General features: G+C 43.1%; 1 protein-coding gene across 12 annotated transcripts in view; it reads left to right on the top strand.

Moving 5' to 3' along the window:
- Positions 1 to 25,939, top strand: part of agtpbp1 (ATP/GTP binding protein 1) — a 28,117-nt gene extending 2,178 nt beyond the window's left edge. For 2 of the 12 annotated variants that reach the window (XM_034540568.1, XM_034540569.1), the window contains exons 3-27: positions 329 to 459; positions 3,180 to 3,247; positions 3,785 to 3,848; positions 4,100 to 4,246; positions 4,417 to 4,548; positions 4,729 to 4,822; positions 5,015 to 5,052; positions 5,290 to 5,498; positions 5,966 to 6,143; positions 6,434 to 6,475; positions 7,622 to 7,722; positions 8,165 to 8,281; positions 8,656 to 9,410; positions 9,862 to 9,945; positions 10,107 to 10,196; positions 10,439 to 10,587; positions 10,753 to 10,840; positions 11,500 to 11,644; positions 12,149 to 12,299; positions 13,298 to 13,478; positions 13,620 to 13,809; positions 14,599 to 14,730; positions 15,331 to 15,507; positions 18,865 to 19,016; positions 23,834 to 25,939. In XM_034540568.1, coding sequence (XP_034396459.1) covers positions 329 to 459; positions 3,180 to 3,247; positions 3,785 to 3,848; positions 4,100 to 4,246; positions 4,417 to 4,548; positions 4,729 to 4,822; positions 5,015 to 5,052; positions 5,290 to 5,498; positions 5,966 to 6,143; positions 6,434 to 6,475; positions 7,622 to 7,722; positions 8,165 to 8,281; positions 8,656 to 9,410; positions 9,862 to 9,945; positions 10,107 to 10,196; positions 10,439 to 10,587; positions 10,753 to 10,840; positions 11,500 to 11,644; positions 12,149 to 12,299; positions 13,298 to 13,478; positions 13,620 to 13,809; positions 14,599 to 14,730; positions 15,331 to 15,507; positions 18,865 to 19,016; positions 23,834 to 24,014 — 3,796 coding nt within the window. In that variant the 3' untranslated portion in view covers positions 24,015 to 25,939. Of the gene's footprint in view, positions 1 to 328; positions 2,355 to 3,179; positions 3,248 to 3,784; positions 3,849 to 4,099; positions 4,247 to 4,416; positions 4,549 to 4,728; positions 4,823 to 5,014; positions 5,053 to 5,289; positions 5,499 to 5,965; positions 6,144 to 6,433; positions 6,476 to 7,621; positions 7,723 to 8,164; positions 8,282 to 8,655; positions 9,411 to 9,861; positions 9,946 to 10,106; positions 10,197 to 10,438; positions 10,588 to 10,752; positions 10,841 to 11,499; positions 11,645 to 12,148; positions 12,300 to 13,297; positions 13,479 to 13,619; positions 13,810 to 14,598; positions 14,731 to 15,330; positions 15,508 to 18,864; positions 19,017 to 23,833 lie in introns of those variants that run through there. The other 10 variants (XM_034540577.1, XM_034540578.1, XM_034540573.1 and 7 more) reach the window with 10 other exon arrangements.
- The last annotated feature ends 1,177 nt before the right edge of the window (positions 25,940 to 27,116 follow it).

Below are 27,116 nucleotides of genomic sequence, written 5' to 3'. Positions count from 1 at the left end.
TATGAGGGGCTGCTTTATGTTTGTTCTCCAGTGCCAACCAGTGCTGGATAAACTGAAACTGATCCATCATTATAATCCTTCTAAACCTGGACATGAAGCAGGAAATCATGGCAGATTAAGCATGTGCTTAAAGAAAATATTTCTGTGTAAATGCAACATCATGATGTGTGTGATGCTTACACTGCCCTTTCCAGATGGACTTTAATCAAAAATATGTATTCATTTGTTCATCCTTTCTCCAAATGCCTACACAGGACTGAATTTCTGAATGAAGCTAGTCTGCTACATATGTTCCATCCTAAAGGTAAAAATATGTGTTTATTTCCAGCGTTCCCAGTAACTCCAGAGTACTGATGCTCCTGGGCCAACTGGAGAGGATGAATGGGGAGGCCATGATGAGGGATGTTGAAACGGCGAGACAGGTCACTGCAAAGATATTTCATCTCATACAGACACAAGGTGAGAGCAAACACACACAAAATGACAATGCACTCTACTGTACTTTTCATAGACGTGTGTGTGCGTGCGTGCGTGCGTGCGTGCGTGCCTGTGCCTGTGCCTGGCTGCCTGCAGGTAATCGCACATACTGCTGGATCGATCAGCCCCATATTTACTAAACTATTTTATTGACTGTTTATTGAGTACTGACTTAACACGCCACCATCTTGACTGTAAAGGGAGCTGGAAATAACAATTGAGTGAGATTTAACTTTTGTGGCGAGGGAGACACAGCTGGTGGAGTTATGTACTTGTTTCCAGTGTAACTGTCATGTAAATAGAGAAGGTCGGTGCACCGGTAGTCAAAGTGTGGATGGATTGTTACAGTGTCTCCAGATCTGGTTCTCTGATTTCTCTTTTGAAAGGAGAGTAGAGAAGAAGAAGAAGAAGAAGAAGGCCCTGTGCCGTGTCGCTGTGTAGAACAGACTGAAACAGGAGTGTGTCTCTGGTTCCCCTCACACACTCCACGGAGCTGCGATTAACAGACATATCTAATGCAAGCATCACTAGTGCTTTACCAAATTGTTGATTCAGGTATTTGTCAAACTGACATACAATTGAACAGTTATGATAATTGTTAATGTCATTTTTAAAGCTAAAGTGGCAACTTACAACCCTTTACGTGTTAGGATTTGCTGCTTTTCTGTATGTTATATCATTGTAAAAATGAGCATCTTTGTATATTTTTGTTGGTTGTACAAGACCAGCAATTTGAAGACTTTGAAGAATTTTATTTCTATTTTGGGACATTCCATAGACTAAATGATTCATCGGGTAATTAAAAAATACATCAAATATTGACGATGAAGATGAATCGATAATGAAAATAGTTGATTACTTGCAGCCATTACTTAAGACGAGTGTTCCCACAACACTACAGATGTGAACTGTTTAAGATAACCGATAGAATTCTAAATAATTTTTTCTATTGTGGATTTTCCTGAGTGATAATAACTTGTAATCGAGCTGAGTTCAGCTGAATCATCACCTATTCTTGCTGGTATACTTTGAACGTCTTCACTATTGCTGTTCATGAATTTCATCTTTCCACTTCCCATAATTTATTGCTTCCACTTCAAAGCAAGCTTGTGGTTAATCCATCATGACTGTTGCACACAGTGGAAAGGCTCCCGTCTGTGACCCCGCCACTCATGATACCTCAGCTGTTCCTCTCATCTCCTCCGCGGCTGTCTGTCACACCCCGCCTACAGCCTCAACTTGAAATGTGCATGTGTGTGTGACGATGGTTCGGGGGAAGGAGGGGGTCTGTGACCCTGGTCACAGTAACTGTACACCTCAAGAAGGACTTTGCTGTACTCTTGTCTCATGTTCAGAGTTGTTGTAGCAGGAGGCTGTCGAGAGATTCCAAGAGAAAGAACAAGAATGAAAGGAAAAGCCGGGAGTTGAACGTTGACTAAAATCTGTCATCGAGGCGACAGTTCTCCGTTTTCTCTCTTTATTTGCTGTCAGAAATTCAGTCTCTGTTTTTATTTGGAAATATAGCAGCGCTCCCTTTCCATGCAGTCTTGAGAAAGTGAGGAGGTGCTTTCCCCCAAGGTCAGTGTGTTGGTACGTAGTCGCAGGTTCGACCCGAGGAGCAGTCTACCTCCAGCCTTCGAGGGAGAGAGAGATAACAGGAAAGGTTTCTCAGGGCCTTTCAAGGGACTATCAAACTCTGAGGTGTTTGATTGACAGCAGACCTGCACAACTCGTACGACTCCAGAGGCAGTGAACCTGGGATTTTGCAGTACATCTTTTCACCCACATCTTTGGTGAACTTTGAGACCCTTGTTATGAAATGGCGTACCGCTACACCAAGAGATACTCCCAATCCGTGGTCTCCCCAGACCCACCAGGTACGGTCCAGAATGAGGAAAATGTTTCAGCTATTTTAACTCGGACACAATTTGTGTTACAAATATATTAAATATTTCTCTTTGTTCAGATTATGTTATAATAACCAGTCTGACTTGTACAACCTTCACAGTTCATGTGCAGTAATTTAAGCTGTCAGCCATGGCTGACTAACATCTACACTAAGAAAGACATACATTATGGATATTGAGTTCAACTTATTAAATGGCAACATCTACCTGGCTATCTATTTTACTTTTGAGTGCCATCATAAAGCTTGGTTAATTCTTATTCGAACATACATTTTGAATGAAGAACAAAATCATTGGCATTGGAAAATGCAGTAAATGGATAAATTGTGTATGTGTGTGTGTGTGATTAGCGTCGAGATGACAGTTTGTTTTGAAGACCTTTTAATAAGTCTGGTATGACAGAAATGTTTTGAGAGGACACCGAGTCACTGAAGTGTGTGTGTGTGTGCATGCGCCACTGTTTGTTTACGTGCTCAGATAAGCACATAGTTGTGTAAGTGTGGAAAGGGTGTTTATAGAAAGTGTTTGTGTGTGTCAACAACCATGAAAGCTGCACGCTTCATTTCCATATTCACCTGCTGTTATGATGCATTCATAAGTTAGTGACAGCATATAATGCCTCTTCTCTTGTCTGTTGAGGGGTACAGTTTCTAAGAGGATAGAGCTCATGTCTCATGTTCCAAGTTAATAACTATAACATTGTGAGAAGCCCCTCAGTTGTTTTGGTGTTTTGGACAAATGCAGAACCTCTTATCGTCACATTTCTGATCCTTTTTATTTTGTCGTGTGTTGCAGAGAAGAGTGGAAAAGAGGTGATGTCCAAAGGCTCCAGTGGCATGGAGGTCATCCTGGCTTCACTGGAGGTCAGCTCACTCATCAACTGGAGATTTCAGCTCCGAGCATGACAACAGTTCAACACTAAGCGTAGTTTTTGAGTGGTACATTCCTAAAGAGGACGACCAAAGACGTATTCTTTGTGTCTTTGTGCTGAGCTAAGCTAACTGGCTGCTAGTGGTAGCTTCATATTTACCGTACCAGACTGATATCATTAATTCTCACCTAACTAGCGATAAGAAAGCAGATATGCTATTTCCCAAAATGTCAAACTATATTTCCCTCACTTTGAGACATTCTTCCTTAAACTAACAGACACACACGATGTGAGCGTTGCCAGAATAAGCTCACTGTTTAAAAACATGGCCTGCAGAGACATAAGAAATGCATCAATGGCTTTGTATGAACAGCTGTGGGAAACCCCGCTGCAGCTGGCACATCGATGCATTGTTTGATTTGAGGTGATTCTGAGAGGGAGTGAAACAATATCTGAAGAGGTAATTGCACATCCTGCTATAATTCAGGATGTACACCTGTGTGTTGTTTAACAAGTGTCCCTTCCACAGAGCACCAGAGACGTCCAGACCACTCTGAACATTTTGTACATTCTCAGTGAGCTGCTGACTGTGGGTGAGTGAGCTCTTTTTTTTTTTACTCCCAAAATGTATGAGAAGTTTATGCACGGATAATGGATACTCACTCTGTGGGCAATTTAACTGTCATTTCCAATTTTGGTAAAAATAATACTTCGGGGTACATTACTTTTTCATGCGAGTAATAAATATATTCTAAAAGCATGAAGAATTTCTTGAACCACACTAATAAATGTGCTTCCCATCAGTTCAACTGCATTTGGTGTTATTGTTGTTTTCTGTCTTCAGGCAGAGGTCGCAGGGTCGGAGTATTTGTGTCTAAAGGAGGAACGGGAATATTATTCCAGATTCTGATCACTACGAGTAAAGAGTTGCCTCCCAGTGAAGAACTCATGCTGCAGCTTCACTCGCTGCTCGCCAAGGTCGGCCCAAAAGGTGCGTTTAATATCACAGTTTAAACGCAAACAGTTACACAGGAGCAGACTACGAGTGGTCAAACTCTACAAGGGGGCTGTGAAGACGTATTTAGTAGTTTGCAGAAAACAACAGGGACATAAACGCTGAACATTTCGTGACGTGTCCTCTGCATGTTCCCGTGTGTTCAGACAGAAAGTTTGGGGTGAAGGCGCGTTTGAGCGGCGCGCTGAACGCCACCGTCAACTTAACGAAACAGAACCTACAGAATACCAAACTGCTTCTGCCCTGCCTGCAGGTTCTCAGGGTTTACTCCACCAACTGTAAGTTATTTTATTTTTTTACTCTGAAATTCACAGCTCATAATGTCGTCCGCCTCTATTGGAATTCAAGCAGATGAGTGCCAAGAAATACGACAGAATCTTAAACTGGTTTCAGTGGTATTGGATGTGTATATCTGCTTTTGACTGCTACCTCCTGTTTATGTGGTCGTTTTGGTGAAGCGGTGAATGCTATTTCTTTGGGCAAGAACGGAGTGGTGGAGCTCATGTTCAAGATTGTGGTGCCGTTCAGCAAGAAGAACACCAGCCTGCTTAAGTAAGCAGTCGATTGTCATAATGAGCCAGCATGACTGCTGTGTTGAAACAAACTAGTGACATCCACGGGCCACATCTCGTTGGCCTCTTTCAGAAAGATAAGAGTTGTTGGTTCTTTAACTTCCAATCTGTCATTGACGTTTGTTCAGCAGACCATTCGACCGCGTGATTTGCCTTGTTTCTAAATCAACAGGGTCGCTCTGGATGCACTGGGAGCGCTGCTCAAATCCAGTGAGTAACTTTCTTTGTAGCCTTGACTTCTTCAGTAGTGATCCTTAAATGGTGCTGGTTCCTTTCGCCTCTTTCACCTCCACTATCATGAACCCTTTTTCTGTACTTGATTTTCTTCTCCCCGCTGAAGCAAACACAGTTAAGGGTCATTCAACATGGATTTGGAGTTATCTCATCCCCAATTGACCCCCTTTTCCTCCTCCCACCATTCTCTTCATGCCCCCCCTCCTTCTGCAGAGACGAATGCTCGCCGTGCAGTGGATGCTGGACATGTGCATGTCTTGCTGGCTCTGTACCAGGACTGGCATCACAATGACACGCGGCATCGCCACATGCTGATTCGCAAAGGGCTGCTGGTCTGCCTCAGGAACATCACCAACATCAAGCTCGGCAGGAAAGCATTCATAGATGCTGACGGCATGAGGATCCTCTACTACTCATCCACTGTGAGTGAGAATGTGACATGTGTTAATAAAATAAAATATGAACATTGTACCCAGGCATCCATTCCTTATCAAATGCCACATAAGAGGAGAACAACAAGTAGTGAACAAGTACTGAACAAACTAAGACTCAGATAACACACACACATGCGACTGTGGGTCAGTGGTGAGCAGGGTCGCCCTTCAATCAGAGGATCGGCGGTTCAATCCCTGGCTCCGCTAGCCCCCGTCGATGAGTCTTAAACCCCAAATTGCTCCCGTAGCTGTGCCTACTGTGTGTGAATGTTAGTTAGTTCTGATGGGCAGGTGGAACCTTAGCTCCTCCCATCAGTGTATGAATGGGTGAATGATGTCATGTAGTGTTAAAAGGTGCTTTGAGTGATCGGAAGACTAAAAAAGAACAGGTCCAATTACCATTTACATACTACATCTGGCCGACTCTCTACTTTCTGTGTGATTTTTCTTTCAAGGAGTGTCTCCCGGTGCGGACTCTGGATCCACTCGTCAACACTTCGAGTCTCATCATGAGGAAGTGTTTTCCTAAGAACCGTCTGCCTCTGCCCACCATCAAATCAGCCTTCCATTACCAGCTGCCACATGTACCTGCTGTAGGGCCTGTGGCGCAGCTGTACAGCCAGCCACTTGGGGGTGAGAACACAGGACTCAGTCACGCACACACACTTCACGAGAAAGAGAGCCCCAGCATATCACAGTGCATGCCTCTCTTTGATGATAATGCCACACACACACACACACACACACACGCACACGCACACGCACACGCACACACATACTTCACGAGAGAGAGCCCCAGCATATCGCACTGCATGCCTCTCATTGATGATAATGCTGTACACACACACACACACATGATGCTTACATGCCTTGACCGCATACATTGTTAATGGCAACACTGCTGCACACGATGTGCCTTACAGGAAGAAAGATTCATCAGCTCTGTGACAGGCCCTTAAAGAAGGGTAAGACATGCGTACGAAACATCTCCATCCTCAATACATAGACTCGCTCACTGCTGCTTTCTCATTCACCTCACGCCATACTCTAACTTCACATGTTAATACACATGTAATAAAGATGCTCAGTGGTTGCATGCTCACTAGTAGACTGATGCATTTGCACTGTACTCAATTCATTTGCCTCCACAGTCTTTTTGATGGAACATTTGACCTCATTTGCTCTTCCCTTAAAAGGTGCTAAATTCTAACGGTGCTCACACCACAAACGGGGCAAACAGCACTGACAGAGCGGTGTTGTAACCTGGGTGGGAACCGGAAGGTGGGCGCTTCCGAGACGCTGTGGGTCAGGACGGTGTTTCTCAGCTGTAACCATATATATATATATATATATATATATATATATATATATATATATATATATATATATGTATATATAAGCGTCAATTAGCTCACTGGATGGGCACCCACACAGGAACTTACTTAAATAAAGCACAGACTGAGTGACTGAGTTTGCTCAGGGTGCCATTACTCTGAAATACCTTTTTAATTAGAAGATTGTTCGCTGCTATGTTAACTTGTTGAATTGTGAATTTAGCACCCTTAAACTGATCTGAAATAAGAAATATGACTTTTCATGTTGTGAATTGCTGAATTGATTCTGCTTCATGATGTACATGTCCTCACATTTTTGTTAATTTCCTGGAGAGGGCAAAGTCAAACAGGAAGTCCATAAAAACAGGTATATACACCACCATTTTGACAGCCCTTGGCGCCTCTTGGCGCTACATTGTGTTGATGCCTCTATATTCTCAAAAACATGTCAGTGATGTCAGTAACCCAACCATTGAGAACGGTGTAATGGTTACATAACAAGCTACTGCATAGACTTGTCATTGAGATCACCAGCTCACTGTATTTGAAGAAATATAATAATTTCTTCTGTCCTCTAAATCTCTTACTCATCTCTGAATCATGGCTGCTCACATCACATTTACATTTTCTCTGTTCATGTCATAGCAATTAAACTCAGTGTCCAGAGTTCTGGCAGTCTGGTTGTGTGCCAGGCTGATGCATACTTTGGAAAATAATAAACTCCCACCTTGCTCGAGTTAAGGTCACCCAATAATGTTAATCTGTGTGTGCACCCAGTGGATGATGTGGTGGATGAAAGTGACGATAACGAGGAGACGGACGCGGACACAGAGAACGATACTGACAACGAAGAGGACGAGAAGGATCAACACACTGCGGTAACATTCAGCCTTCATATGCACGTGCCATATTTCACACGGCAACACGATGTGATTCCACAAAAGGTTGAGTCTATTTTCCCTGCATGACAGGGGTGTTATAGAGTTTAGGCCCAAGTTATTTACAGCGTAAACAAATGTTCAGCATATTGTTGCTTCATGATTGAACTTCACATTCATTATATTAAACTGAATATCTACAGATTAAGTCATTTGAGCCAAGTCTCTTAGAGCTGTGTCAGAGTTGTTGCTTAGATGAAGTCCTCTAAATTCCCAGCAGAGGGTAGTCATGACTCATTAGATGGACTTCTATTTTCCTTTGTTTTCTACATATCATCTCATCTCATATTTGCTAGATGGCAACATACTTGAGCAATATAGCACACAGTGAAGTTTGACATTTAGATATGAGTGTTTTCTTTCTTTGTGTCCTCTTGATCAGAATGAGGACATCGAGACAGACCTAAACAAGCTACATCCCAAAAAGAACCCCGGACGTCCATTCGAGGAGTTGAAGGTCTACGAGAGGTTTTTCTTGGAGCTTTCTGAAGACTTCCAGGTCAGTAATTTGTGCCCATGTTGACGAGATTTCAAATTTTTAAAAAATGACTCATTCATACAAACATGTCTTAAGCTGAATCGGTGTATTAAGCAGTCAGTATGTGACACTACACTCCGTTAGGTTGGTGTATTCAAATTGTATCTTATTGGCTCAATGTCTGCACTCTTGTGTGTCAAAATGAATTAGTATCAGATAGACACCCAACATGGTTACATAGAAATATGCTGTCAAGACATCTTACTATCTTGCCTCTCCTTTTTTAATTCTATGACGCATCTTTTTCTCTATTTTATTGTATTTAATGTTATGCGGCCTCTACTACAAATATTTGTTGTCTGCCCTTTTCTTATCAGTATATCTTATTCCTACAGGGTTATAACTTTGAACCATCGAAGAGTGCCTCTACCACATCGTCATCTTTCTCCTCAACTCGAGCCACTCGGCCAATCATAGTGCCAACAGCTCAGGCCCTGTCCCCCAAGCACGTCCCTATAACGAGCTGTCAGGAGGATTGCAACCCTACCAAAGCAGAACGCGCCCCGCCTTCACCCTCTGTGCCCACTCCTGCACCTCCTGCTTCTCTGACGCCTCTAGAACTGGACACCATCCACCTCACCAAGGACCAGGACCGAAAAGAGGAGGCCCGCATTCCTTCCCCCGACACACATACAACATTGTCCTCCCTCACCAGGCCTCCTTCTCAAGCGCAGACGATAGAGCAGGATCTAGCACACGTGTTGGAGTGTGTCTCTCTAGAAGCGGAGGGGGCTCTGAACACAGAGGGAGTCAAACAAGACGGATCCCCAGTCAATGCCACGAGGCACATCCAGTCCCCACTGCTCCTGGGGGGCATCGCTACTCGCCGTGTGGGAGGAGGAGGAGGCAGTAACTGGGGTTCAGATTGTGGCTCAGAGGGAACCGAGGATGAGGGAGGGGAAGGAGCCGTTCTGGAGGTGCCAGACACGGCGCTGCTCCTCCCGCTTCATGACCCCGACCTTTACGTGGAGATGGTGAAGGGAACGCACTCCGTGCCCCAGTACGCTGAAGTAGCGTACCCAGACTACTTTGGCCATATAGCCCCAACATTTAGGGAGCCTCTCCAGGAGAGAGTGTATGGTGTTCAGAGGTGAGACCTTTTTAATCAACACTGTGGTTTGCAGAAATAGTTGAGCATACAAATGAAAGAAGGTATACAGATTATAAGAACTACATGTACTGTAGTGTTTTCAATGCCAGAAAGATTGATCAAGTTTATTTGTGCTCCAGACATGAGCAATGACCTCCAGGCTGACTTTTTGGAGCCTCAGTAATGGGGATGTTTTAGTGATGCTTTTTCCAAGGACAAGTTGTAATTTTCCAGGGACAATTAGCAAAAAGTTAAATGCAATTTTATGTGATTAAATTCTGGGGTTGCATGTCTCTTTAGTCTGAGTTACACTTTAAACCTTGCCGTGTATATAAGGTCATGGCGGTTATTGGATTCATCCTCAATGATATACACTATTTGTTGAATGAAAAACATATTTTGTCCACCCATTGTGTTAATCATGAGTTTGCTTTTGGGTCTAATCCTGCAGGTCTAAAATATTCCAGGATATTGAGAGGTTAATTCATCCCAATGATATCGTGGATAAAGTAGTCTATGACTTGGACATTCCCAGGTGAGTCCCTCCTACTGAGTAAAGCTTTGCAACACTACAGCTAAATGGAGCTCAAATTACAACCAAAGCTACAGTTTGTCCTTTGTTGGATAACTTTGAGAGCTGTGACATCCACAAAGCAGATGAGCTCAACCTGTCGTCCACATGTTGATGTGTTTCAGTTGTCCAGTGATTGAAGACAATGGCGAATCACTGAAGTTCAACTCTCAGTTTGAGTCTGGCAACCTCAGGAAGGCAGTTCAAATGAGGAAGTGAGTGTTCATTGTCACAGCAGTTAAATGGTAATAAGTAAGGGTGACAGTCAAACAAAATCACCTTTTTAATATAATAATAACATTTAAAGCTGTGGTTGTCTTTAATTATATTCAACCTACTTTCACAACAATTTCACAGAAATTAGATTTAAAACAAAAGAAGTATTGGAGACCAGTATTGTTAATGGTTGATGATGTTTGGGTCCAAATTGACAGATTATGTTGTGGTGTTTCTCCAGATATGAGTATGACCTTGTGCTGAATTCAGATATCAACAGTAATCACTACCACCAGTGGTTCTACTTCGAGGTGAGCGGCATGCGCGTTGGAACCACCTACCGCTTCAACATCATCAACTCCGAGAAGTCAAACAGCCAGTTCAACTACGGTGAGATAACTACGCGTCAAACAGCTTGTCATTCTCATCCGGCCGACAGAGGATTTTAATTTACTTTTGAATGCATTTTGACATTCTGTCAAAATGAAGTGGCTTGAGCATCACATGTTCTAAACGTGTGTGTGTGTGTGTGTGTGTGTGTGTGTGTGTGCGCAGGCATGCAGGTGCTGATGTACTCTGTGCAGGAGGCGATCAGTGGCAGGCCTCGCTGGGTCAGAACAGGAACAGACATCTGTTACTACAAGTAGGTGCACTCAGAGGGGAAAGGCAAAACATACCCTTTTAATAAGTGTTACAGTAACAATTGCACCATTTCATGCAGCATGCCAATTCTGCCATTTTGCAGACAACGTGCTGTAGTTTATTGATTACCTTGTATATTTATGTATTTTATATACAGTGGCTATAAAGCACTCTCAACCACTTTATTGCTTGTTACACTGTCAAAGTTATTATGAGCCGGTATTTATTTACTTGGTACGGCAACATCTTTGAAAAGCATCCTTTTAGGAGGAAAAGGGAGACACACCCTTTCTTCACACATTGCACCACATATGTATTTATGAGATACAACTTTACAATCAATTAATGCAATTTAATACAACTTTCCTGCCATAAAGTCTTTTTTATGATTTCCCATAATGTTAACTTTTAGGGCTTTATGGTTTGGGGTTTGAGATGTGATCGGTTTTTAAGTGAACGAGTTGTACAATTTGTGTGAAGTATAAAGAATATGTGCAATGTACAGAGATAACAGTCCATCATTGTAAACTAGTCCATGCATGGCACAGCTGTTGTATTGCATCGCAGTAGATTATACAGGTGTGCCTTGTAAAGAAGCCATCGAGTGTGTTATGAGTGCTATGTCGTGCAACATTGACTCATGACTCATCTTCTCCTTAGGAATCACTTTGCTAGGAGTTCCATTGCAGCGGGTGGTCAGAAAGGAAAGTCCTATTATACAATGACCTTCAGCACAAGCTTCAGCCATAAGGACGATGTCTGCTACTTTGCCTATCATTACCCGTATACATACTCCACTCTTAAGGTAGTATTACAATACCACAGTTTGCTGTAATCTAGAGACCACTAGCATTCAGTAGTATACGTATCTCTGAGCACTAACAACCCCCGCCCCCTCTGGCCATATGGTCTAGTTGTAAGGGTTTTGCTGCCTACAAAAATGTACTGCTAGTGGGACCCCAGATGCAGCCTCATGATAGAGTCAACTCGTTTTTCTCCCTTGTATTCATTTATTTACTTGCATCCTTTATTTGCCCTTCAAATCTTTGCTCAGATATGTACTGTGCTCTCAAACTACTGTACACTCATTATTTCAATAGTTGTGTTGTATAATTACATTTAGTGCCTTTTTTATATAGTGACTATGCATAATTGCGTAGAATACAAGCAATAGATAAGCCCAATTTGAATCACATCATCACACATGTCCCAATAAACAGCCAGTGCAACAAAACAGCAGTAAAATGTGTGAGGGATGGGGGCTCGAATGGAAGTTGTGGAAGATGTCATTCTGTCGTCGTATCTTCAGATGCACCTGTCCAAACTGGAGGCTTTGAGGACCCCCCAGATCTACCTGAGACGGGACGTCCTCTGTGAAACTCTGGGGGGAAACAGCTGCCCCCTTCTCACCATCACTGCCATGCCAGAGTCCAACTCTAATGATCACATCTGTCAGTTTAGTAAGTAAATCAGCGCAGGTCTTATATTCTCACCATCACTCCCACAGCTGAGCAGAACAAACGCCGGTTGCAGGATTTCTATATCCATAAAAAACTGGTAAAATCTTTGAAGCTTCACCAGCAGTTATTGTTTGTACCCAGAACTCTAATCCGCTGCTATGGATTTGGTTATTGTAACAAGTTATACGCTGTCACATGCAGGTTTCTTCCCCCAGCACCAAAGGATGAAGCACAAACAGGGATATGATTCGTAATATACTTTATTACTCTCTCTCGAGCCTCCAACTGTATGCCCCATATAGGGCAGAGACACTCAGGCCTTGATTCCCTGCAGCTGAGGGCAATTAGGCCTATTCCCGGCACCTGTTCCCTGAACCACTCCCCCACACCCCTCCGCAGCTGAGCATAACCGCGCCCCAGCCACCACAGTTATCCTGACAAAATACAATCCTAGATGGTAAAAAATAAGGCAAAGAAAATGAGCTTTTAAATATGCAACAAAATCAGGATTACATCGTACGTGGCTGTCAAAATGTATTTTTGTCAGATACATCTCAACATTTAATGACTGGTGTGTTGTGAGTTTAGACAAACCTCACTGACAAATCCAATGTGGTCATTTTGGTGATGGAAGCTAATTCTCCCCCTTTTAGACAAATCTGTGTAACAAAATAATTTAAGCTTAAAGGTCCAACTTCCTCACGCTCGGCTCCAGTTCTCCAAAATGTCCTCTGAGAAATGAACTCGTAAGTGACAGAAATGTTCCTTTCTAATGCTTAAATAATTAAAAACGAACCCTTGTAAAAGCATCTTGCTGCATTACTGCTGTATAGTACTACATTAGCCCTGGGGGTGTCAGAGCATGACAGTGTTCCCAAGCAGGTTTTCCGTCCGCTGTAGTTCACTGATGCTTCTTCTCAGCCGTGAAAACTTTAAATTGAAGAATCTTTTTTCCTCTTTCTTCTATTTGTGTTTGCGCCGTACTCTCCCTCTTTCAGGGAATCGTCCATTGATCTTCCTGTCGGCCAGAGTGCACCCTGGAGAGACCAACGCCAGCTGGGTAATGAAGGGCACGCTGGAGTTCCTGATGGGCACCAGCCCACTGGCAGCCAGCCTGAGAGAGGCCTACATCTTCAAGATAGTCCCCATGCTCAACCCAGATGGAGTTGTAAATGGAAAGTGAGTGAAAGGAGTCTAGAAAGAAATTAACACACGTTCACAGCTTTCAAGTATACACATTGAAGAGGCGTACACCTGCCGACCCTGGGCATGCACACACACACACACACTCACACTCACACTCTCTCTCTTGTCTTGAAGGGTTCTCCAGCTTTTGCTTTGTTCTCCTTCACTCTGTATCCTCCTCCTCTTCTGCTGTAGTCATCGTTGTTCTCTGAGTGGAGAGGATTTGAATCGCCAGTGGCAGAACCCCAATCCTGAGCTCCACCCCACCATCTACCACACTAAGAGCCTGCTGCAGTACCTTGCACACATACAAAGGGCACCACTGGTATGACCTCTTAAATAACTTCAGGGGTGTTTTGCACTTCGCTGCGTCATCTTTCATTTGGAACGTATAAAGAACCTCTCCTAACATCTTATTAATGCTGGTGCCATTCCTCCTGTTCAGCTGCACGCTCTGCATGTCCACTAAACTTCACATCAATAAATCATCACATTGGTTTTAAAGTCATTAATGTAGTCACCATAAACAGCAGCCTCCATTGCCCTCTGTAACACACTGTGTGTCAGCAGGTTGGATATAATGGTATATTGCTTTTATAGGAGATTTGTTTACTGTGCGAAGGGTGATGACTTAACACAACGCGAGGTGAGGCTGCAGTTAGTCCTCTAAAAATAGATCTGAGAAAACATTTTGAGAAATATGAGCAGCACCGACATTAACAGCTCCTATAACACAGTATCACCGTGCATTTGACGATGATACAGTGAATTCATTTTAGCTGTTATATTTTTGTATTAATCATGTTTTTACATAGCTATTTAAACATAATGAGGAGATCGTCTTAATCATTGGACGCCATTACAAGCTTCCTAAATATTTCTTACACTCACTCACACTATACTGACTTTATTCTCTCTCTTTCTACTTTATTCTCTCACTGTGTGTGTGTGTGTGTGTGTGTGTGTGTGTGTGTGTGTGTGTGTGTGTGTGTGTGTGTGTGTGTGTGTGTGTGTGTGTGTGTGTGTGTGTGTGTGTGTGTGTGTGTGTGTGTGTGTGTGTGTGTGTGTGTGTGTGTGTGTGTGTGTGTGTGTGTGTGTCCACATTTATTCACAGGTGTTCTGCGACTACCACGGTCATTCCAGGAAGAAGAATGTGTTCATGTACGGCTGCAGCGTGAAGGAGACCGTCTGGCAGTCCAATATCAGCGCTACGTCCAGTGACTTACATGAGGACCTTGGATACAGAGTGAGCACACACACCACTATCTCACTTTTCCGCTCTGTTTTCAGATTACTGTTCTCACATCGCTGACTGATAATTGTTACATAGAGATCACCTTTATTACGTTTTACAGAAAAGAGACTTCTACTTAAATCGGCACATGTCTGTTTGTTATTGTGTTTGCACTGAAACACAATCAGGTGTCGCCCACTAAAGAACAGATTGTAGCTCCGTATTACATAACGTGCGTTTCAACACCCGCTCTTCCCTGACAAACATTTTACTTTGGTAATTTTGATAATTCACCTTGAATTTCAGTGTGCAGAGGGGAAGGACTTGTTCTCATCATTGACCTATCAAGTTGGTCAGGCCAAGATCCGTTTGTTTCTTTTTAGGCTTTTTGGAATGCAACACATATTTTTCAGTCAGCAGAACGCTCGAGATGCCAGGTCGAGACAGTTTTATAGTGGACGAGACGCTTCGAACTACAAACCCACAGCAAACATCGGGCATAAGCCAGTCTGTGTTATTTGTCTCTGCTACAAATGTACTTTACCATCCATCCCTCGATGGACTCGCGCACACATACCCACACAAAAACACTCAGTTTCATGTGTTTTTCAGGCCCTTCCAAAGATCCTGTCCCAGATCGCCCCGGCCTTCAGCATGGCCAGCTGTAGTTTTGTTGTGGAGCGCTCCAAAGAGTCAACGGCCCGTGTTGTTGTATGGAGAGAGATAGGAGTGCAGCGCAGCTACACCATGGAGAGCACGCTGTGTGGTTGTGACCAGGGAAAATATAAGGTAAGCCTGTATTTTCTTGTGTTTGCTGCAGTTCAATACAATAACCCTGCAGTTAAATACTCTCTTTTGTGCATTTCTATTAGAGAAATAGTGGAGAGAAATGGGAGAGATCTCAAACCGGGGACATTGTCTTTCATGGCCGACTTAACCCCTTAGATACCAGGGCAGCCTGGAAGGTTTTTTAGTTTTTTTTGCATATGTGTAAATGAATGAGCTTACAGCGTGGGAAAGGAGGCAAATTAGCCCCAGATATTTTCACAACTTTGGCAAATGTGTCTGGTTTTATTGCATTGTAGATTAAATTCAATTCAATTCAATTCAGTTTATTTTGTATAGCCCAATATCACAAATTACAAATTTGCCTCAGAGGGCTTTACAATCTGTACACATACGACATCCCTGTCCCAGGACCTCACATCGGATCAGGAAAAACTCCCCAAAAATAACCTTTCACAGGGAAAAAAGGGAAGAAACCTTCAGGAGAGCAACAGAGGAGGATCCCTCTCCCCGGATGGACAGATGCAATAGATGTCATGTGTACAGAATGAACAGCATTACAGAGTTATATAAACACATTACATGAATATGACAATGTATGAATGGAACTCCAATCCATGAAACAGAAGGAGGTAGAGAGGAGGGGGTGCGGGGCGCATCAGCAGGGCCAACGCAGGAGGCCGGTTCACCAGGCATCAGACACCGCCAGGTCCAATGGACCCTATGAGACGTGAAGTCACAAAGACTCCGGGGAGGAAGCAGAGTTAATAAGGTGCAATGGAGAGATGTAAATTCATCCATAAGGAGAGAGAGAAGAGGAGATAGGTGCTCAGTGTATCCTAAAATATCCTATAAGCCTATAGCAGCATATCTACGGGTTCGACCAGGGCAAACCTGATTCAGCCCTAACTATAAGCACTATTAAAGAGGAACGTCTTAAGTCTATTCTTAAATGAGGTGACTGTGTCTGCCTCCCGGACTGAAAGTGAAAGCTGGTTCCATAAAAGAGGAGCTTGATAACTGAAGGCTCTTGCTCCCATCCTACTTTGTAGGACTCTGGGAACCACAAGTAGCCCTGCACTTAATGAGCGCAGCTCTCTAGTGGGGCAATATGGTACTACAAGCTCCTTAAGATATGATGGTGCATCACCAATCAAGGCTTTGTAGGTGAGGAGAAGAATTTTAAATGCGATGCTTGATTTTACAGGGAGTCAGTGCAGAGCAGCTAATACAGGAGTAATGTGATCTCTTTTCTTAGTTTTTGTGAGTACACAAGCTGCAGCATTCTGGATTAACTGGAGGGACTTAAGAGACTTATGAGAGCAGCCTGATAATAAGGAGTTGCAGTAATCTAGTCTGGAAGTAACAAACGCGTGAACCAGCTTTTCTGCATCTTTTTGGGACAAGATGTGCCTGATTTTTTAAACGTTACGAAGTTGAAAAAATGCAGTCCTTGAGATTTGCTTAACGTGGGAGTTAAAGGACAAGTCTCGGTCAAAGATAACGGCGAGATTCTTTACAGTGGTGTTGGATGCCAGGGCAATGCCATCTACAGAAACCACATCACCAGATAATTGATCTCTGAGGTGTTCAGGGCCCAGTAAAATAACTTCAGTTTTGTCTGAGTTTAACATCAGGAAGTTGCAGGTCATCCATGTTTTTATGTCTTTAAGACATTCTTTAATTTTAGCGAGCTGGTTGGTCTCCTCTGGTTTGATCGATAGATATAATTGAGTATCATCTGCATAGCAATGAAAGTTTATAGATTGTTTCCTGATAATGTTGCCCAAAGGAAGCATATATAAGGTAAATGAAATTGGTCCAAGCACAGAACCTTGTGGAACTCCGTGATTAACGTTGGTGGTCATTGAGGCTTCAACCTTTTTCAAATACAAATTGAGATCGATCTGATAAATAGGATTTAAACCAACTTAGTGCGGTACCTGAAATGCCAATCGACTGATCCAGTCTCTGTAATAGGATGTCATGATCAATGGTGTCGAACGCAGCACTAAGGTCTAATAATACCAGTACGGAGATGAGTCCTTTATCAGATGCAATTAGGAGGTCATTTGTAATTTTTACCAGTGCTGTCTCTGTGCTGTGGTGTTTTCTAAATCCTGACTGAAACTCCTCAAATAAACTATTCTGATGTAGGAAGTCACACAACTGATTTCGACTACTTTATCAAGGATCTTAGAGAGGAAGGGAAGGTTAGAGATTGGTCTGTAGTTAGCCAACACCTCTGGATTAAGAGTGGGCTTTTTCAGGAGAGGTTTAATTACAGCTACTTTTGAAGGAATGTGGTACATGGCCTGTTAGCAAAGACACATTAACAATATCCAGCAGAGATGTGCCAATTAAAGGCAACACGTCTTTAAGCATCCTCGTTGGGATGGGGTCCAAGAGACAGGTAGACGGTTTAGAAGTAGAAACCGTTGAGGACAATTGGTCTAGGTTAATGGCAGAAAAGCTATCCAAATGGCATACGGCCGTTTCCAAGGCCACTCCTCTTGATGACAGATCGGTATGTGTTTGGTTGTGTCCACCCAGTAAGTGAGAGGGAGGTTTCCCTATGAATCTGATGAAATGTCCAGCAGGTGGAGCTGCAATCCTTTTTTTCCACTTTTCTTTGTCTTTTGTCCTCGTTTCTTTTGACCCCTTTACCTTCCTTTCCTCTCTCTCGCTGTCTTTCCACTCCAGCTGATTTCCTTCCTCCTGAACTCTGCCAATGTCTAGGGATGCCATTTTGGCACTGATTAGCACCCCCACCAGTTTATGTGCAAGTGTTTATCCAGATGTGCAGGAACTAATGTCTACTGAATTGAAGCTGCATATCTCTGTGGCCACGCCAAGTTTTGATGTCCCGAGGTCCGCTCTGGGGGAATAGGAACATGAAAGTTTTTTGGTTGAGTTGGGGGTTAGCTCTGTGTGTGTGTCTCCTCAAGTGAGTATTCAGTTACTTGTATGATTGTGCAGCACTGTGAGGACTTTGTTAGGGTTGCAGGTGTGAGTGCATGTGCTTTTTGAATGTGGGCTTCCTGCAAATGAAATACATTATCATGTTTCTACATGAAAAGTTTCCTCAGCAGCTGCTTTCCAGCATTGAGAATTGGGACGTTTGAAGGTGGACAGCAGCTTCTTCCCCAGGCTTCAGAGCAGCTGTAAAAAAAACTACAGCAGCCATTTTAAAGTAGATTTCCTGGAATTTCTTTCTTATTATTTCTTATATCTTGCATATTGTGTGTGCACGTTTTTTTGGGTCGTGGCATCTTTGTGTGTGACAGTTCCTCCTGGTGAACATTTTAGTATCCATCTATTGGTATTCGTCTCTGATGTGCACGCACATGTTCTCTTCAGGGTCTTCAGATTGGCACCAGAGAGCTGGAGGAGATGGGAGCTCAGTTCTGTGTGGCCCTGCTGAGGCTGAAGAGGCTGACGGGGATCCGCAATCACCAACACCTGCTGGATTTAGAGAGCGACATCATCGGGACGCAGTCTAAAGTGGTCAGGTTAGTGGTGTCACGCTGCAAAGTCACACACACAGATCACACAGGTGCACTTAGAGGCTGTGAGGCTATTTAGAGTAAGACTGTGCGTCTTACTCTAAATAGCAGTCAAGTAATCTAGTCTGTGATCTAATGGAAACAAAAGGCTCGTTAACACTACAGATGACAGGAACCAGGTTTTTTTTCTGCAACCTTCCCAAGATACAAACTTTGAAATAGATGTGCTACCCGTAGCTATATAGGGTTCTTCGGCTTGTGCCCAAATAAAATTCCTGCAAGAAGCTTTTTATATAACGGTTCGTTCAGAGGGTTATACCGAGATTCCATCCAGAACCGCATACAAAGAACCCTTCTTTGGTGTAGTGGACCCATACAGGACTCTTTGAAGGTTCTACTGGGATTTTTTACTTTTTAAATTTATTTTTATTTTTTAAATTAATTTATTTTTTAATTAAAATGTATTAAAAAAGTGTTCTTCAGAAACAAAAGGTTCTGGGTAGAACCGTAGCCCTTAAGGAAGAACCCTTTTGGAACCCTTACTACTTTGGGAAGTATTTTCCGCTGCCAATAATTGCACCTGAACATCAGTAAAGTGGTTACAGACCGTTCTCCATTTATCTGCACAAACCCTCTTGTTTACTGCCAGACACGTTCCCCCGTTGGCACCGGTACTCACGGGTGTCACCTGGATCTCCTCTGAAGCACTACTCAAGCAACAAATGAAGGCATGCATGTATGCAGGGCTTCTCTGAGCATCATTGAAATTCTATCATTGAGCATGTGTGATGAATATAATGAAAACTCTAGAGTGAGAGGAGAATCGGTATGAATAAATTTCAGTGTGGCAGCGGGGTGTGGTTAGGCTCAGCTGCAGAGTAGGTGGAGCGGGGGTGTGGTTCAGGGAACGGTGCCGTGATGTGTAAATCAGCCTCAGCTAGGATCAATAGTGTGTGTGTTTGTTTTCCATATAAGAGCAGGAGTAGCTAGAGAGGACAGAGGAGAGCGGGTGCCTGGATTGTTCGCTACAAGAAGCGTAACCGAAACAAATAAAAACTGTTACTGCCCTCACGATTGTGTGTGTGTTGCCCTCTTTGGTGGCTGCCCGAGACTCAAACGTGTCACAGTGGAGCCAAACGTGGGGCGGGCATATGGAGCACCAGGAGCAGCACGCCGAGGGGCCGATCGTGGCGCTGGGGCAGATCGCAGCCATGCAGCACGAGCAGGCGGAGACGAACCGGCAGTTTCTGAGGGCTCTCCAAGACAAGGCTGAGAGGCAGACCTTAGCCCTGGAGCAGATCGCCGCCCTGTCAGCTGCAGCGCCGCCGGCAGCGAGGCCCTCCGCGCTGGCGGGGATCACCCTTCACAGGATGACCGTAGCGGATGTCGTTCCTGGACTGCTTCGAGGCTACAGCGGGGGCGTGTGGCTGGCCTGAGGCAGAGTGGGTGGTCCGCCTCCTGCCTCTTCTGGCCGGGGAGGCACAGACAGCGGCTCTGGGCCTGCCCCCGGTAAGCAGGGGGCAGGTCGTCATAGAGCGGCTGGGCCTGTCTCCGGAGGCCCATCCGCTCTGTTTCAGGTCATCTCCCGAATCGGAATGCCGAAAGAGATTCTGACTGACCAGGGCACCCAGTTCATGTCTAGAACACTGAGAGAACTTTACGGGTTACTGGGCATTAAGTCTATTCGGACCAGTGTGTACCACCCACAGACTGATGGTCTGGTGGAGCGTCTGAATAAGACTTTGAAGTCCTTGATCCGTAAATGTATTAATGAAGATGAACGTAATTGGGATAAATGGCTTGATTATCTGTTTGCAGTGCGGGAGGTTCCCCAGGCCTCCACGGGATTTTCTCCCTTTGAACTTTTGTTCGGCAGGACCACGCTCCGCTGCAGTGGCTCCACCGCATGAAAGATACCAACGCCCGGATCACTCGGTGGTATCTGGCCTTGCAGCCTTTTAATTTCAAGGTGATCCATAGGCCGGGGACGGAGATGGTTGTGGCAGACTTCCCCATCCGCTCTCATGGGGTGGTGGGGGGGAGTAGGTTAGGCCGGATGGCACCCTGGCCTAAGACGGGCGGTGGAGGTATGTTGCAGCGGGGTGTGGTTAGGCTCAGCTGCAGAGTGGGTGGAGCGGAGGTGTGTTTCAGGGAACGGTGTCATGATGTGTAAATCAGCCTCAGCTGGGATCAATTGTGTGTGTGTGTGCGTGTGTTTGTTTTCCATATAAGAGCAGGAGTAGCTAGAGAGGAGAGCGGGTAGCGGATGCCTGGATCGTTCGCTACCAGAAACGTAACCGCAACAAATAAAAAGTGTTACTGCCCTCACGATTGTGTGTGTGTTGCTCTCTTTGGTGGCTGCCCGAGACTCAAACGTGTCAGTCAGCAATGTCATTATAGAGTAAAACAGCCACCAGATGTTTTTTTTTTTTTTTTTTTTTATTAAACCCTTTACGCCTACACAGTGAGATTTTTTTGGGGGGGGCACAGTGAACACGATGGTACGGTGTGGATTAAATGCACACGCAACATAATTAGCCTCGACTGCCTTCGTGCACAGTCGCTTGTAGTTGGAATAAACACGAGTGGGAAAGAAATGTGATGAGTGTCAGTGTCCTCATCCACTTAGGTGCCGGTGCGTTGTTTCTTACTATTTAAACCCCATCACTATTCATATCAACGTCCCTTTTGCCAAACGGTGCGCTTGATAAAACGAAGACGTATATGTTGATTAAACAATGTTAAGTATGTTTTTTTTAAAAGAGAGCCCAAAACAAAACTCAAGAGTTAAAGATGAATATGGAAAATTACATTTTAATTCTTAAATCATGATCAAAAATCAAACATGTTGCACTAAAGTTTCTTGAGTCTTCATCCATATTTTAAGAAATGGCTTCAAACAGTCATGAGCCAGTGACCTTTTACATTATAACAAATGACCACATAGCTTAACTGTATGTCAATCAACTCTATTAAAATTCCCCCTTCGGAAATGTGAGGTCCACACGGATCAAATTGTACTTCAGTTCAGCACCGCAAATAAATTATTAAACTTGGCCAAACCCAAGCTGTGACCACCAAGGTTATCTTAATTTCTTCTTTCTTTTTTTTTTTTTAATGTCAGCAATCTCTCCTCCACAGATTTGTTAAAGCAGTTGAATTGAAAGAACGGCTTTAAACTCAAAACCACTTAATGCTCACGTCTCTCCATCTCTCTGTCTCACAGTCTCTCTCTCTCTTTCTCTCCTACTCTACTCTAATATTGATACATTCATTCATCATTTATGTGTCTGATCATTAAGGGACTCCAAAAGTGTTTTTGTGCGCTTGTGTGTTTGCATGAGTATCCTTTGGGATTGTTTGCTCTCATCCCGGGTTTATGGTTTTATGCGTGGGGCTTGGTATGGTACCACTTACCATTTAATAGGTCATCATAACAATGATATTGTGGCCATTGGGAGGCGTCTGCAAATAAGTGGGTGTCTCAGAGTGAGTAAATGGGTGGATACGGGCATGGGTGTGTTTTTATGTGAGTCCTAAGGATGACAGGAAGAGATGTACTTATTTAAGCGTTTGAAGATGTGCAGATTTATCCACGCAAATTAAGGTAATTAGGGATTTTAACGCACATGCCTGGTTCTGTATATTGAGATGGACAATCGGTAGAGATGGCTGCAATTGACTGATGCAGAAAATGTAGCTCAAAGAAGGGAGAGATTGGGTTTGGTATTTCTACAATGGCTGACTCACAACTCTCATTATCTGTTTGGAAAACATTCTGTCCATCCACATCATTACACACACACACACACACACACACACTTACTGTACATATACTGATGCACACTTTCTCAGTCTCTCTCTGCTGCACTCACACTGGTGAGATTGGTGGGAGATCATTGTCTGAGCCCCTTGGATCGACTGTCTCCCTGGGATCACGTTTCAGACCATTAACACCATTAAAAACCCACTAAAGCCACTAAAACCCCAAAGAACCAGCAACCATTTAACCATTAAGACCCACAGGGAAAAAAAACAGCCTCCCCAGTCAGAGCACAAGATTTTAAAATACTATTTAATATTTTTAAAATATTGTAGTAGATTCAGTGTCTGTTGTTTGGAACATTTTTTAACAACATTGTTATTTTCAATATATTTGTTTAGCTTTTAGTGCGAGCTGAAACAATTGCTAGATTAGTCGATACACAGAGAATTCATTGAATAATCGATCAAGTCACTTAAAAGCATAAATGAACAATTCTCCAGCTTATTGACGCTTTTAAATTATTGTATTATATTTTGTAAACAAAATCATTTATTTATTCATTTTAAATTATCAATATTCAAATGATTGTCTAAATGCGATGAGATCTTCGGGCATAATTTAGAATATAAATGCACACTAAGATTACAGGCTTCGTTTCAGTCAATTTTATTTCTACTTTTTCTATTTTGTATGAGTGTCTCGTGCTTTCGAGAAATGGGCTTCTCAACAGCACATTTCCAAAGGCCATGAAACCCATTTCCGATGGTTGTTTACTCTGTGAAATCAGAGAGCTCTTAGTCTTCTGTGAGTTCAGCTCCGAGTGAGGAACATGACAGTCATATGCTACACTATATATATGTGAAGATATGTTTTTGTTTTTAAGAAGTACTATGCAAATGTTTAGCATTTGTTCTTATGTTTTCTCAAAATACAGAAATACATGATGTAATTTAAAACATCCATAGGCATCAATAAGATGGATGGAAGGTTCTGAATTTGATCGTGACACCATTAACTTACAGAGGGAAGTTAATGACACTTTTGTTTTGTCACCCAGCAGCAGCCCCACCACCTACGTGGTGGAGGAGGATGAGCCGTCCTTTCTGGAGGAGATAGACTACAGCGCGGAGAGCAACGACGAGGACGCCGAGCCTGAAATCGAGCACGGCATCGAAGTCCAAGAGAACGCCAATCACCTCGATCGGCTGTCGGACTGCGAGACGAACCACAAGGACTAGCGCTGCGGCGTTATTCCCCACCTGGCAGCCGGTGCTCGGATTGTCAGCTGATCTCAAATTAGATATTCACAGGTGAAATATTCAGAACACACGTTTCACTTTGTGAATAAATAGCTTAGATTTACACCTTATATAGACACTTTACGATGCTACGTAGGCTACATTAAGGTGCTCCTTTCCCAGATGGATTGATCTGTTGTGCCCAGTGGAGCCCACTGTGTTGCTCAATGAATGTTCTCACCTTTCACCGTCATCCTATAACCTTCATGGACTGTAACCCCTGACCTCAGACACCATATAGCCTCTGAGATTCCCTTATAGCTAGTCTGAGTAGCAAACAGCAGGCACCGCCGATCCTTAACTGGAACCCTTGTCCGCTTGCTCATTTATCACAGCCAATCTTACACTGAAGCTACCTGACCAGGCTGTGGTAGTGTAATAGAGCCAGTGGCTTCTGACAGGTACTGTTTTTTTAAACTCTTCTCACACATCACCCTGTGTTTGGTTAAAAACTCCTGGATCTCCCTCACTGACCAGCTTAAAGATCCAATCCTTTCTTTGGTCTCACCTGTACTTCCTTTTAGTGGCACTTCCTTGTGTCTTTCCTTGCTTTGCCTCCTCCCTTCCATTTCTCTCTGACTCGGTAGTGGTGTCTAAACGGGATGCAGGGATGACCAAACAGCTCTATCACAGCTGCAGGTCGACGTCCGTCATCCCGAAAAACCTACTCCGATGTAACGCCACTTGAGCTGTGACCTCACTTCCTCCATTCACCCTTCTTCCCTCTTCGGCCACAGTGCTCGTGGTCGGATTATCTATGTGCTGTTTGCCTTGCTTTTATCCAGAACTGAAACTATTTATATTACTCAAATGTAAAATGTTCACGTCTTTATCAAGACAAACCGTGTACTATAAAAGAAAACTAACTAACAGGCCTGGTTTGAGATTCCAGGCTCACGTAAAGCATTAAAAACATGAAAAACATGAAAATGGAATGTAAAATATCCACATGCACTGTTGGTGTTTTCATTGTTTTTAATATTAGACAGTATTAAAGTGAAAAAGCAGTAACGAACACGACGCATGAGCTTCAGAGCGCAGAAAACCCTTTTGCACTTTGGATGCAACACAGAGAAAAAGTGAATCACAACACGTCTCAGCTTCAGCCTCCTCGTTACTTTGAAGTTCTCAGTCCAGTCCAAAGCTAGTGGTGACATTGCTGTGATGTTTTTAAGATTCTACTGGAATTTAGTTTCCTTTTTATCCGTTCCTGAGATCTCTGTGTACATTTTGTGGCTCAGCTGAGGAGACACCCATGCATTAACACAGATGGTGCTTTGTATTGAGAGTAAAACGTTGACTTTCTGTCCTTGTTCACGGAGATGAGGTACTTTTTCTGTTGCATTTGTACAGCTAGCGCATGGCTATTTTCTGTGGTTTTTATTCTGTAATTTATTACATATTGTTATCTGGGATGCAAACCTGTATGTATATGATGCATTTTAAGTGTATGAGTGCAAGTGTGTGCGCAGGACTTAAGTTATTCCATTATTCAGCTCGGCTAATGCTCTTACAGTGTGTTTCTTCATTCAATTTGATTATCTTTTCTCGCTCTCCCCCCCCCCCCCCATGTTCTCTCTCTCTCCTTCCCTTCTCACCTCCTTCATTCCCTAATTTTCTATCCTTCTCTTGGCTCTACTTACTTTCAGTTTTCATTCATTAACAACTTACACACCCAGGGAGTGTGAATGAACGTCCCTCTGAGAATTGTGTATGCTGTCATATTTATGTTTGTCCTTTGCAGTTTATGTCGGGCTTCTTTTGTTTTATGTTTGTATCGAGGAAAACAAGTGATAGCGATTTCATTTGAAGTTCACGCAACGCAGAAAATGAAGATACGGGAAATAAAATGTGAATGTCGTAAACCGTCTGCTGTATTTTTTTATTCTTAAATGTGTGCTCATGAGGACCTTTCTCTGGGTAAAGTAACTGTAATGGATCCTAACCACGTTATGAGAAGAAAGGGCTGTAATCGAGAGACCGAACCAAAAACATAGAAAATAAAATGTTCCTACAATCTGGGTCTAATTTTCATAGTTTTGGTTTACCCTTTTGGTTTCACCCTCTGTCATTGGTTTGGATAATTTGATTAAATGGGACTTTTTAAAAAATGTTTTCTATACCACTCCCTCGTAAGGCTGTCTAGCATTGTAGCCGTTTCCCTGCAGTTGCCTGGTGAGAAACATGTTCTCATATCTGGGATCAATAAGGATTAACAAATACGTTTAGTTTAGGTGTAAAAGGAATATGGATATGTGTACGCATTGGGATTTTAAGATTTTTAGGGGGATTAGTGTTGTAGTTTGTAGGGACTTTGCAACTCACACACCCGGATGTACATTTGAGGCACTGTTGGTCTGTCATTGATCACCCTGCCCATACTGAAACGATTCCTTCCTGAAGCCATTTTAGTGTAAACAATAGGGGACGTAACCCACTGTTTTCTTTCTGGGCAAAAGATCATTTAAAAGTTCAACCAAAGGTAATGTGATGCTTCGGCAGAGTTAGATGATCGTGTTGCTATCGCTCCACCACAGCTCAGCAAGGCAATCATGCCTCTGGAAATGAAGGAGAAATTTGATACAAAAACACAAGGAAGATATTCGAGGAATGTGTATATGTAAACGTATAGTATGAATAGAGATCTATCTATAGAGCTATAGATGTATAGCGCAAGGAATAATGTCCTCTTCAGTATCTGCTATGTACACATCTATATATATATATATATATATATATATATATATATATATATATATATATATATATATATATCTATCGAGCTGTTCTCTGCAGAGACAGAAGGGGAAATTATTCCTCCCTATGTAGATTGTAATTTTGCGGGCGATAAAGAGATAGTGTTTGTGTTTCCAGGCAGATGCAGCAGTTAAATCTATAAAGAAGAGGCTTCAGAAATCTGATGATGTAATGGTTTGTCCTCAATCAACCTCCTGCTGCGCAGCAGCTCTTAGTTCAGTGTTGAGGGCGATCGAAAAATTATTTTATTTGTTCACGGAAGCAATCAGTAGTGTTAAAACTGTC

This window comes from Cyclopterus lumpus, chromosome 9, assembly GCF_009769545.1.
Source record: "Cyclopterus lumpus isolate fCycLum1 chromosome 9, fCycLum1.pri, whole genome shotgun sequence".
NCBI classification, from domain to species: Eukaryota; Metazoa; Chordata; class Actinopteri; order Perciformes; family Cyclopteridae; genus Cyclopterus; species Cyclopterus lumpus.
This window is presented reverse-complemented; position numbering and strand designations above follow the sequence as displayed.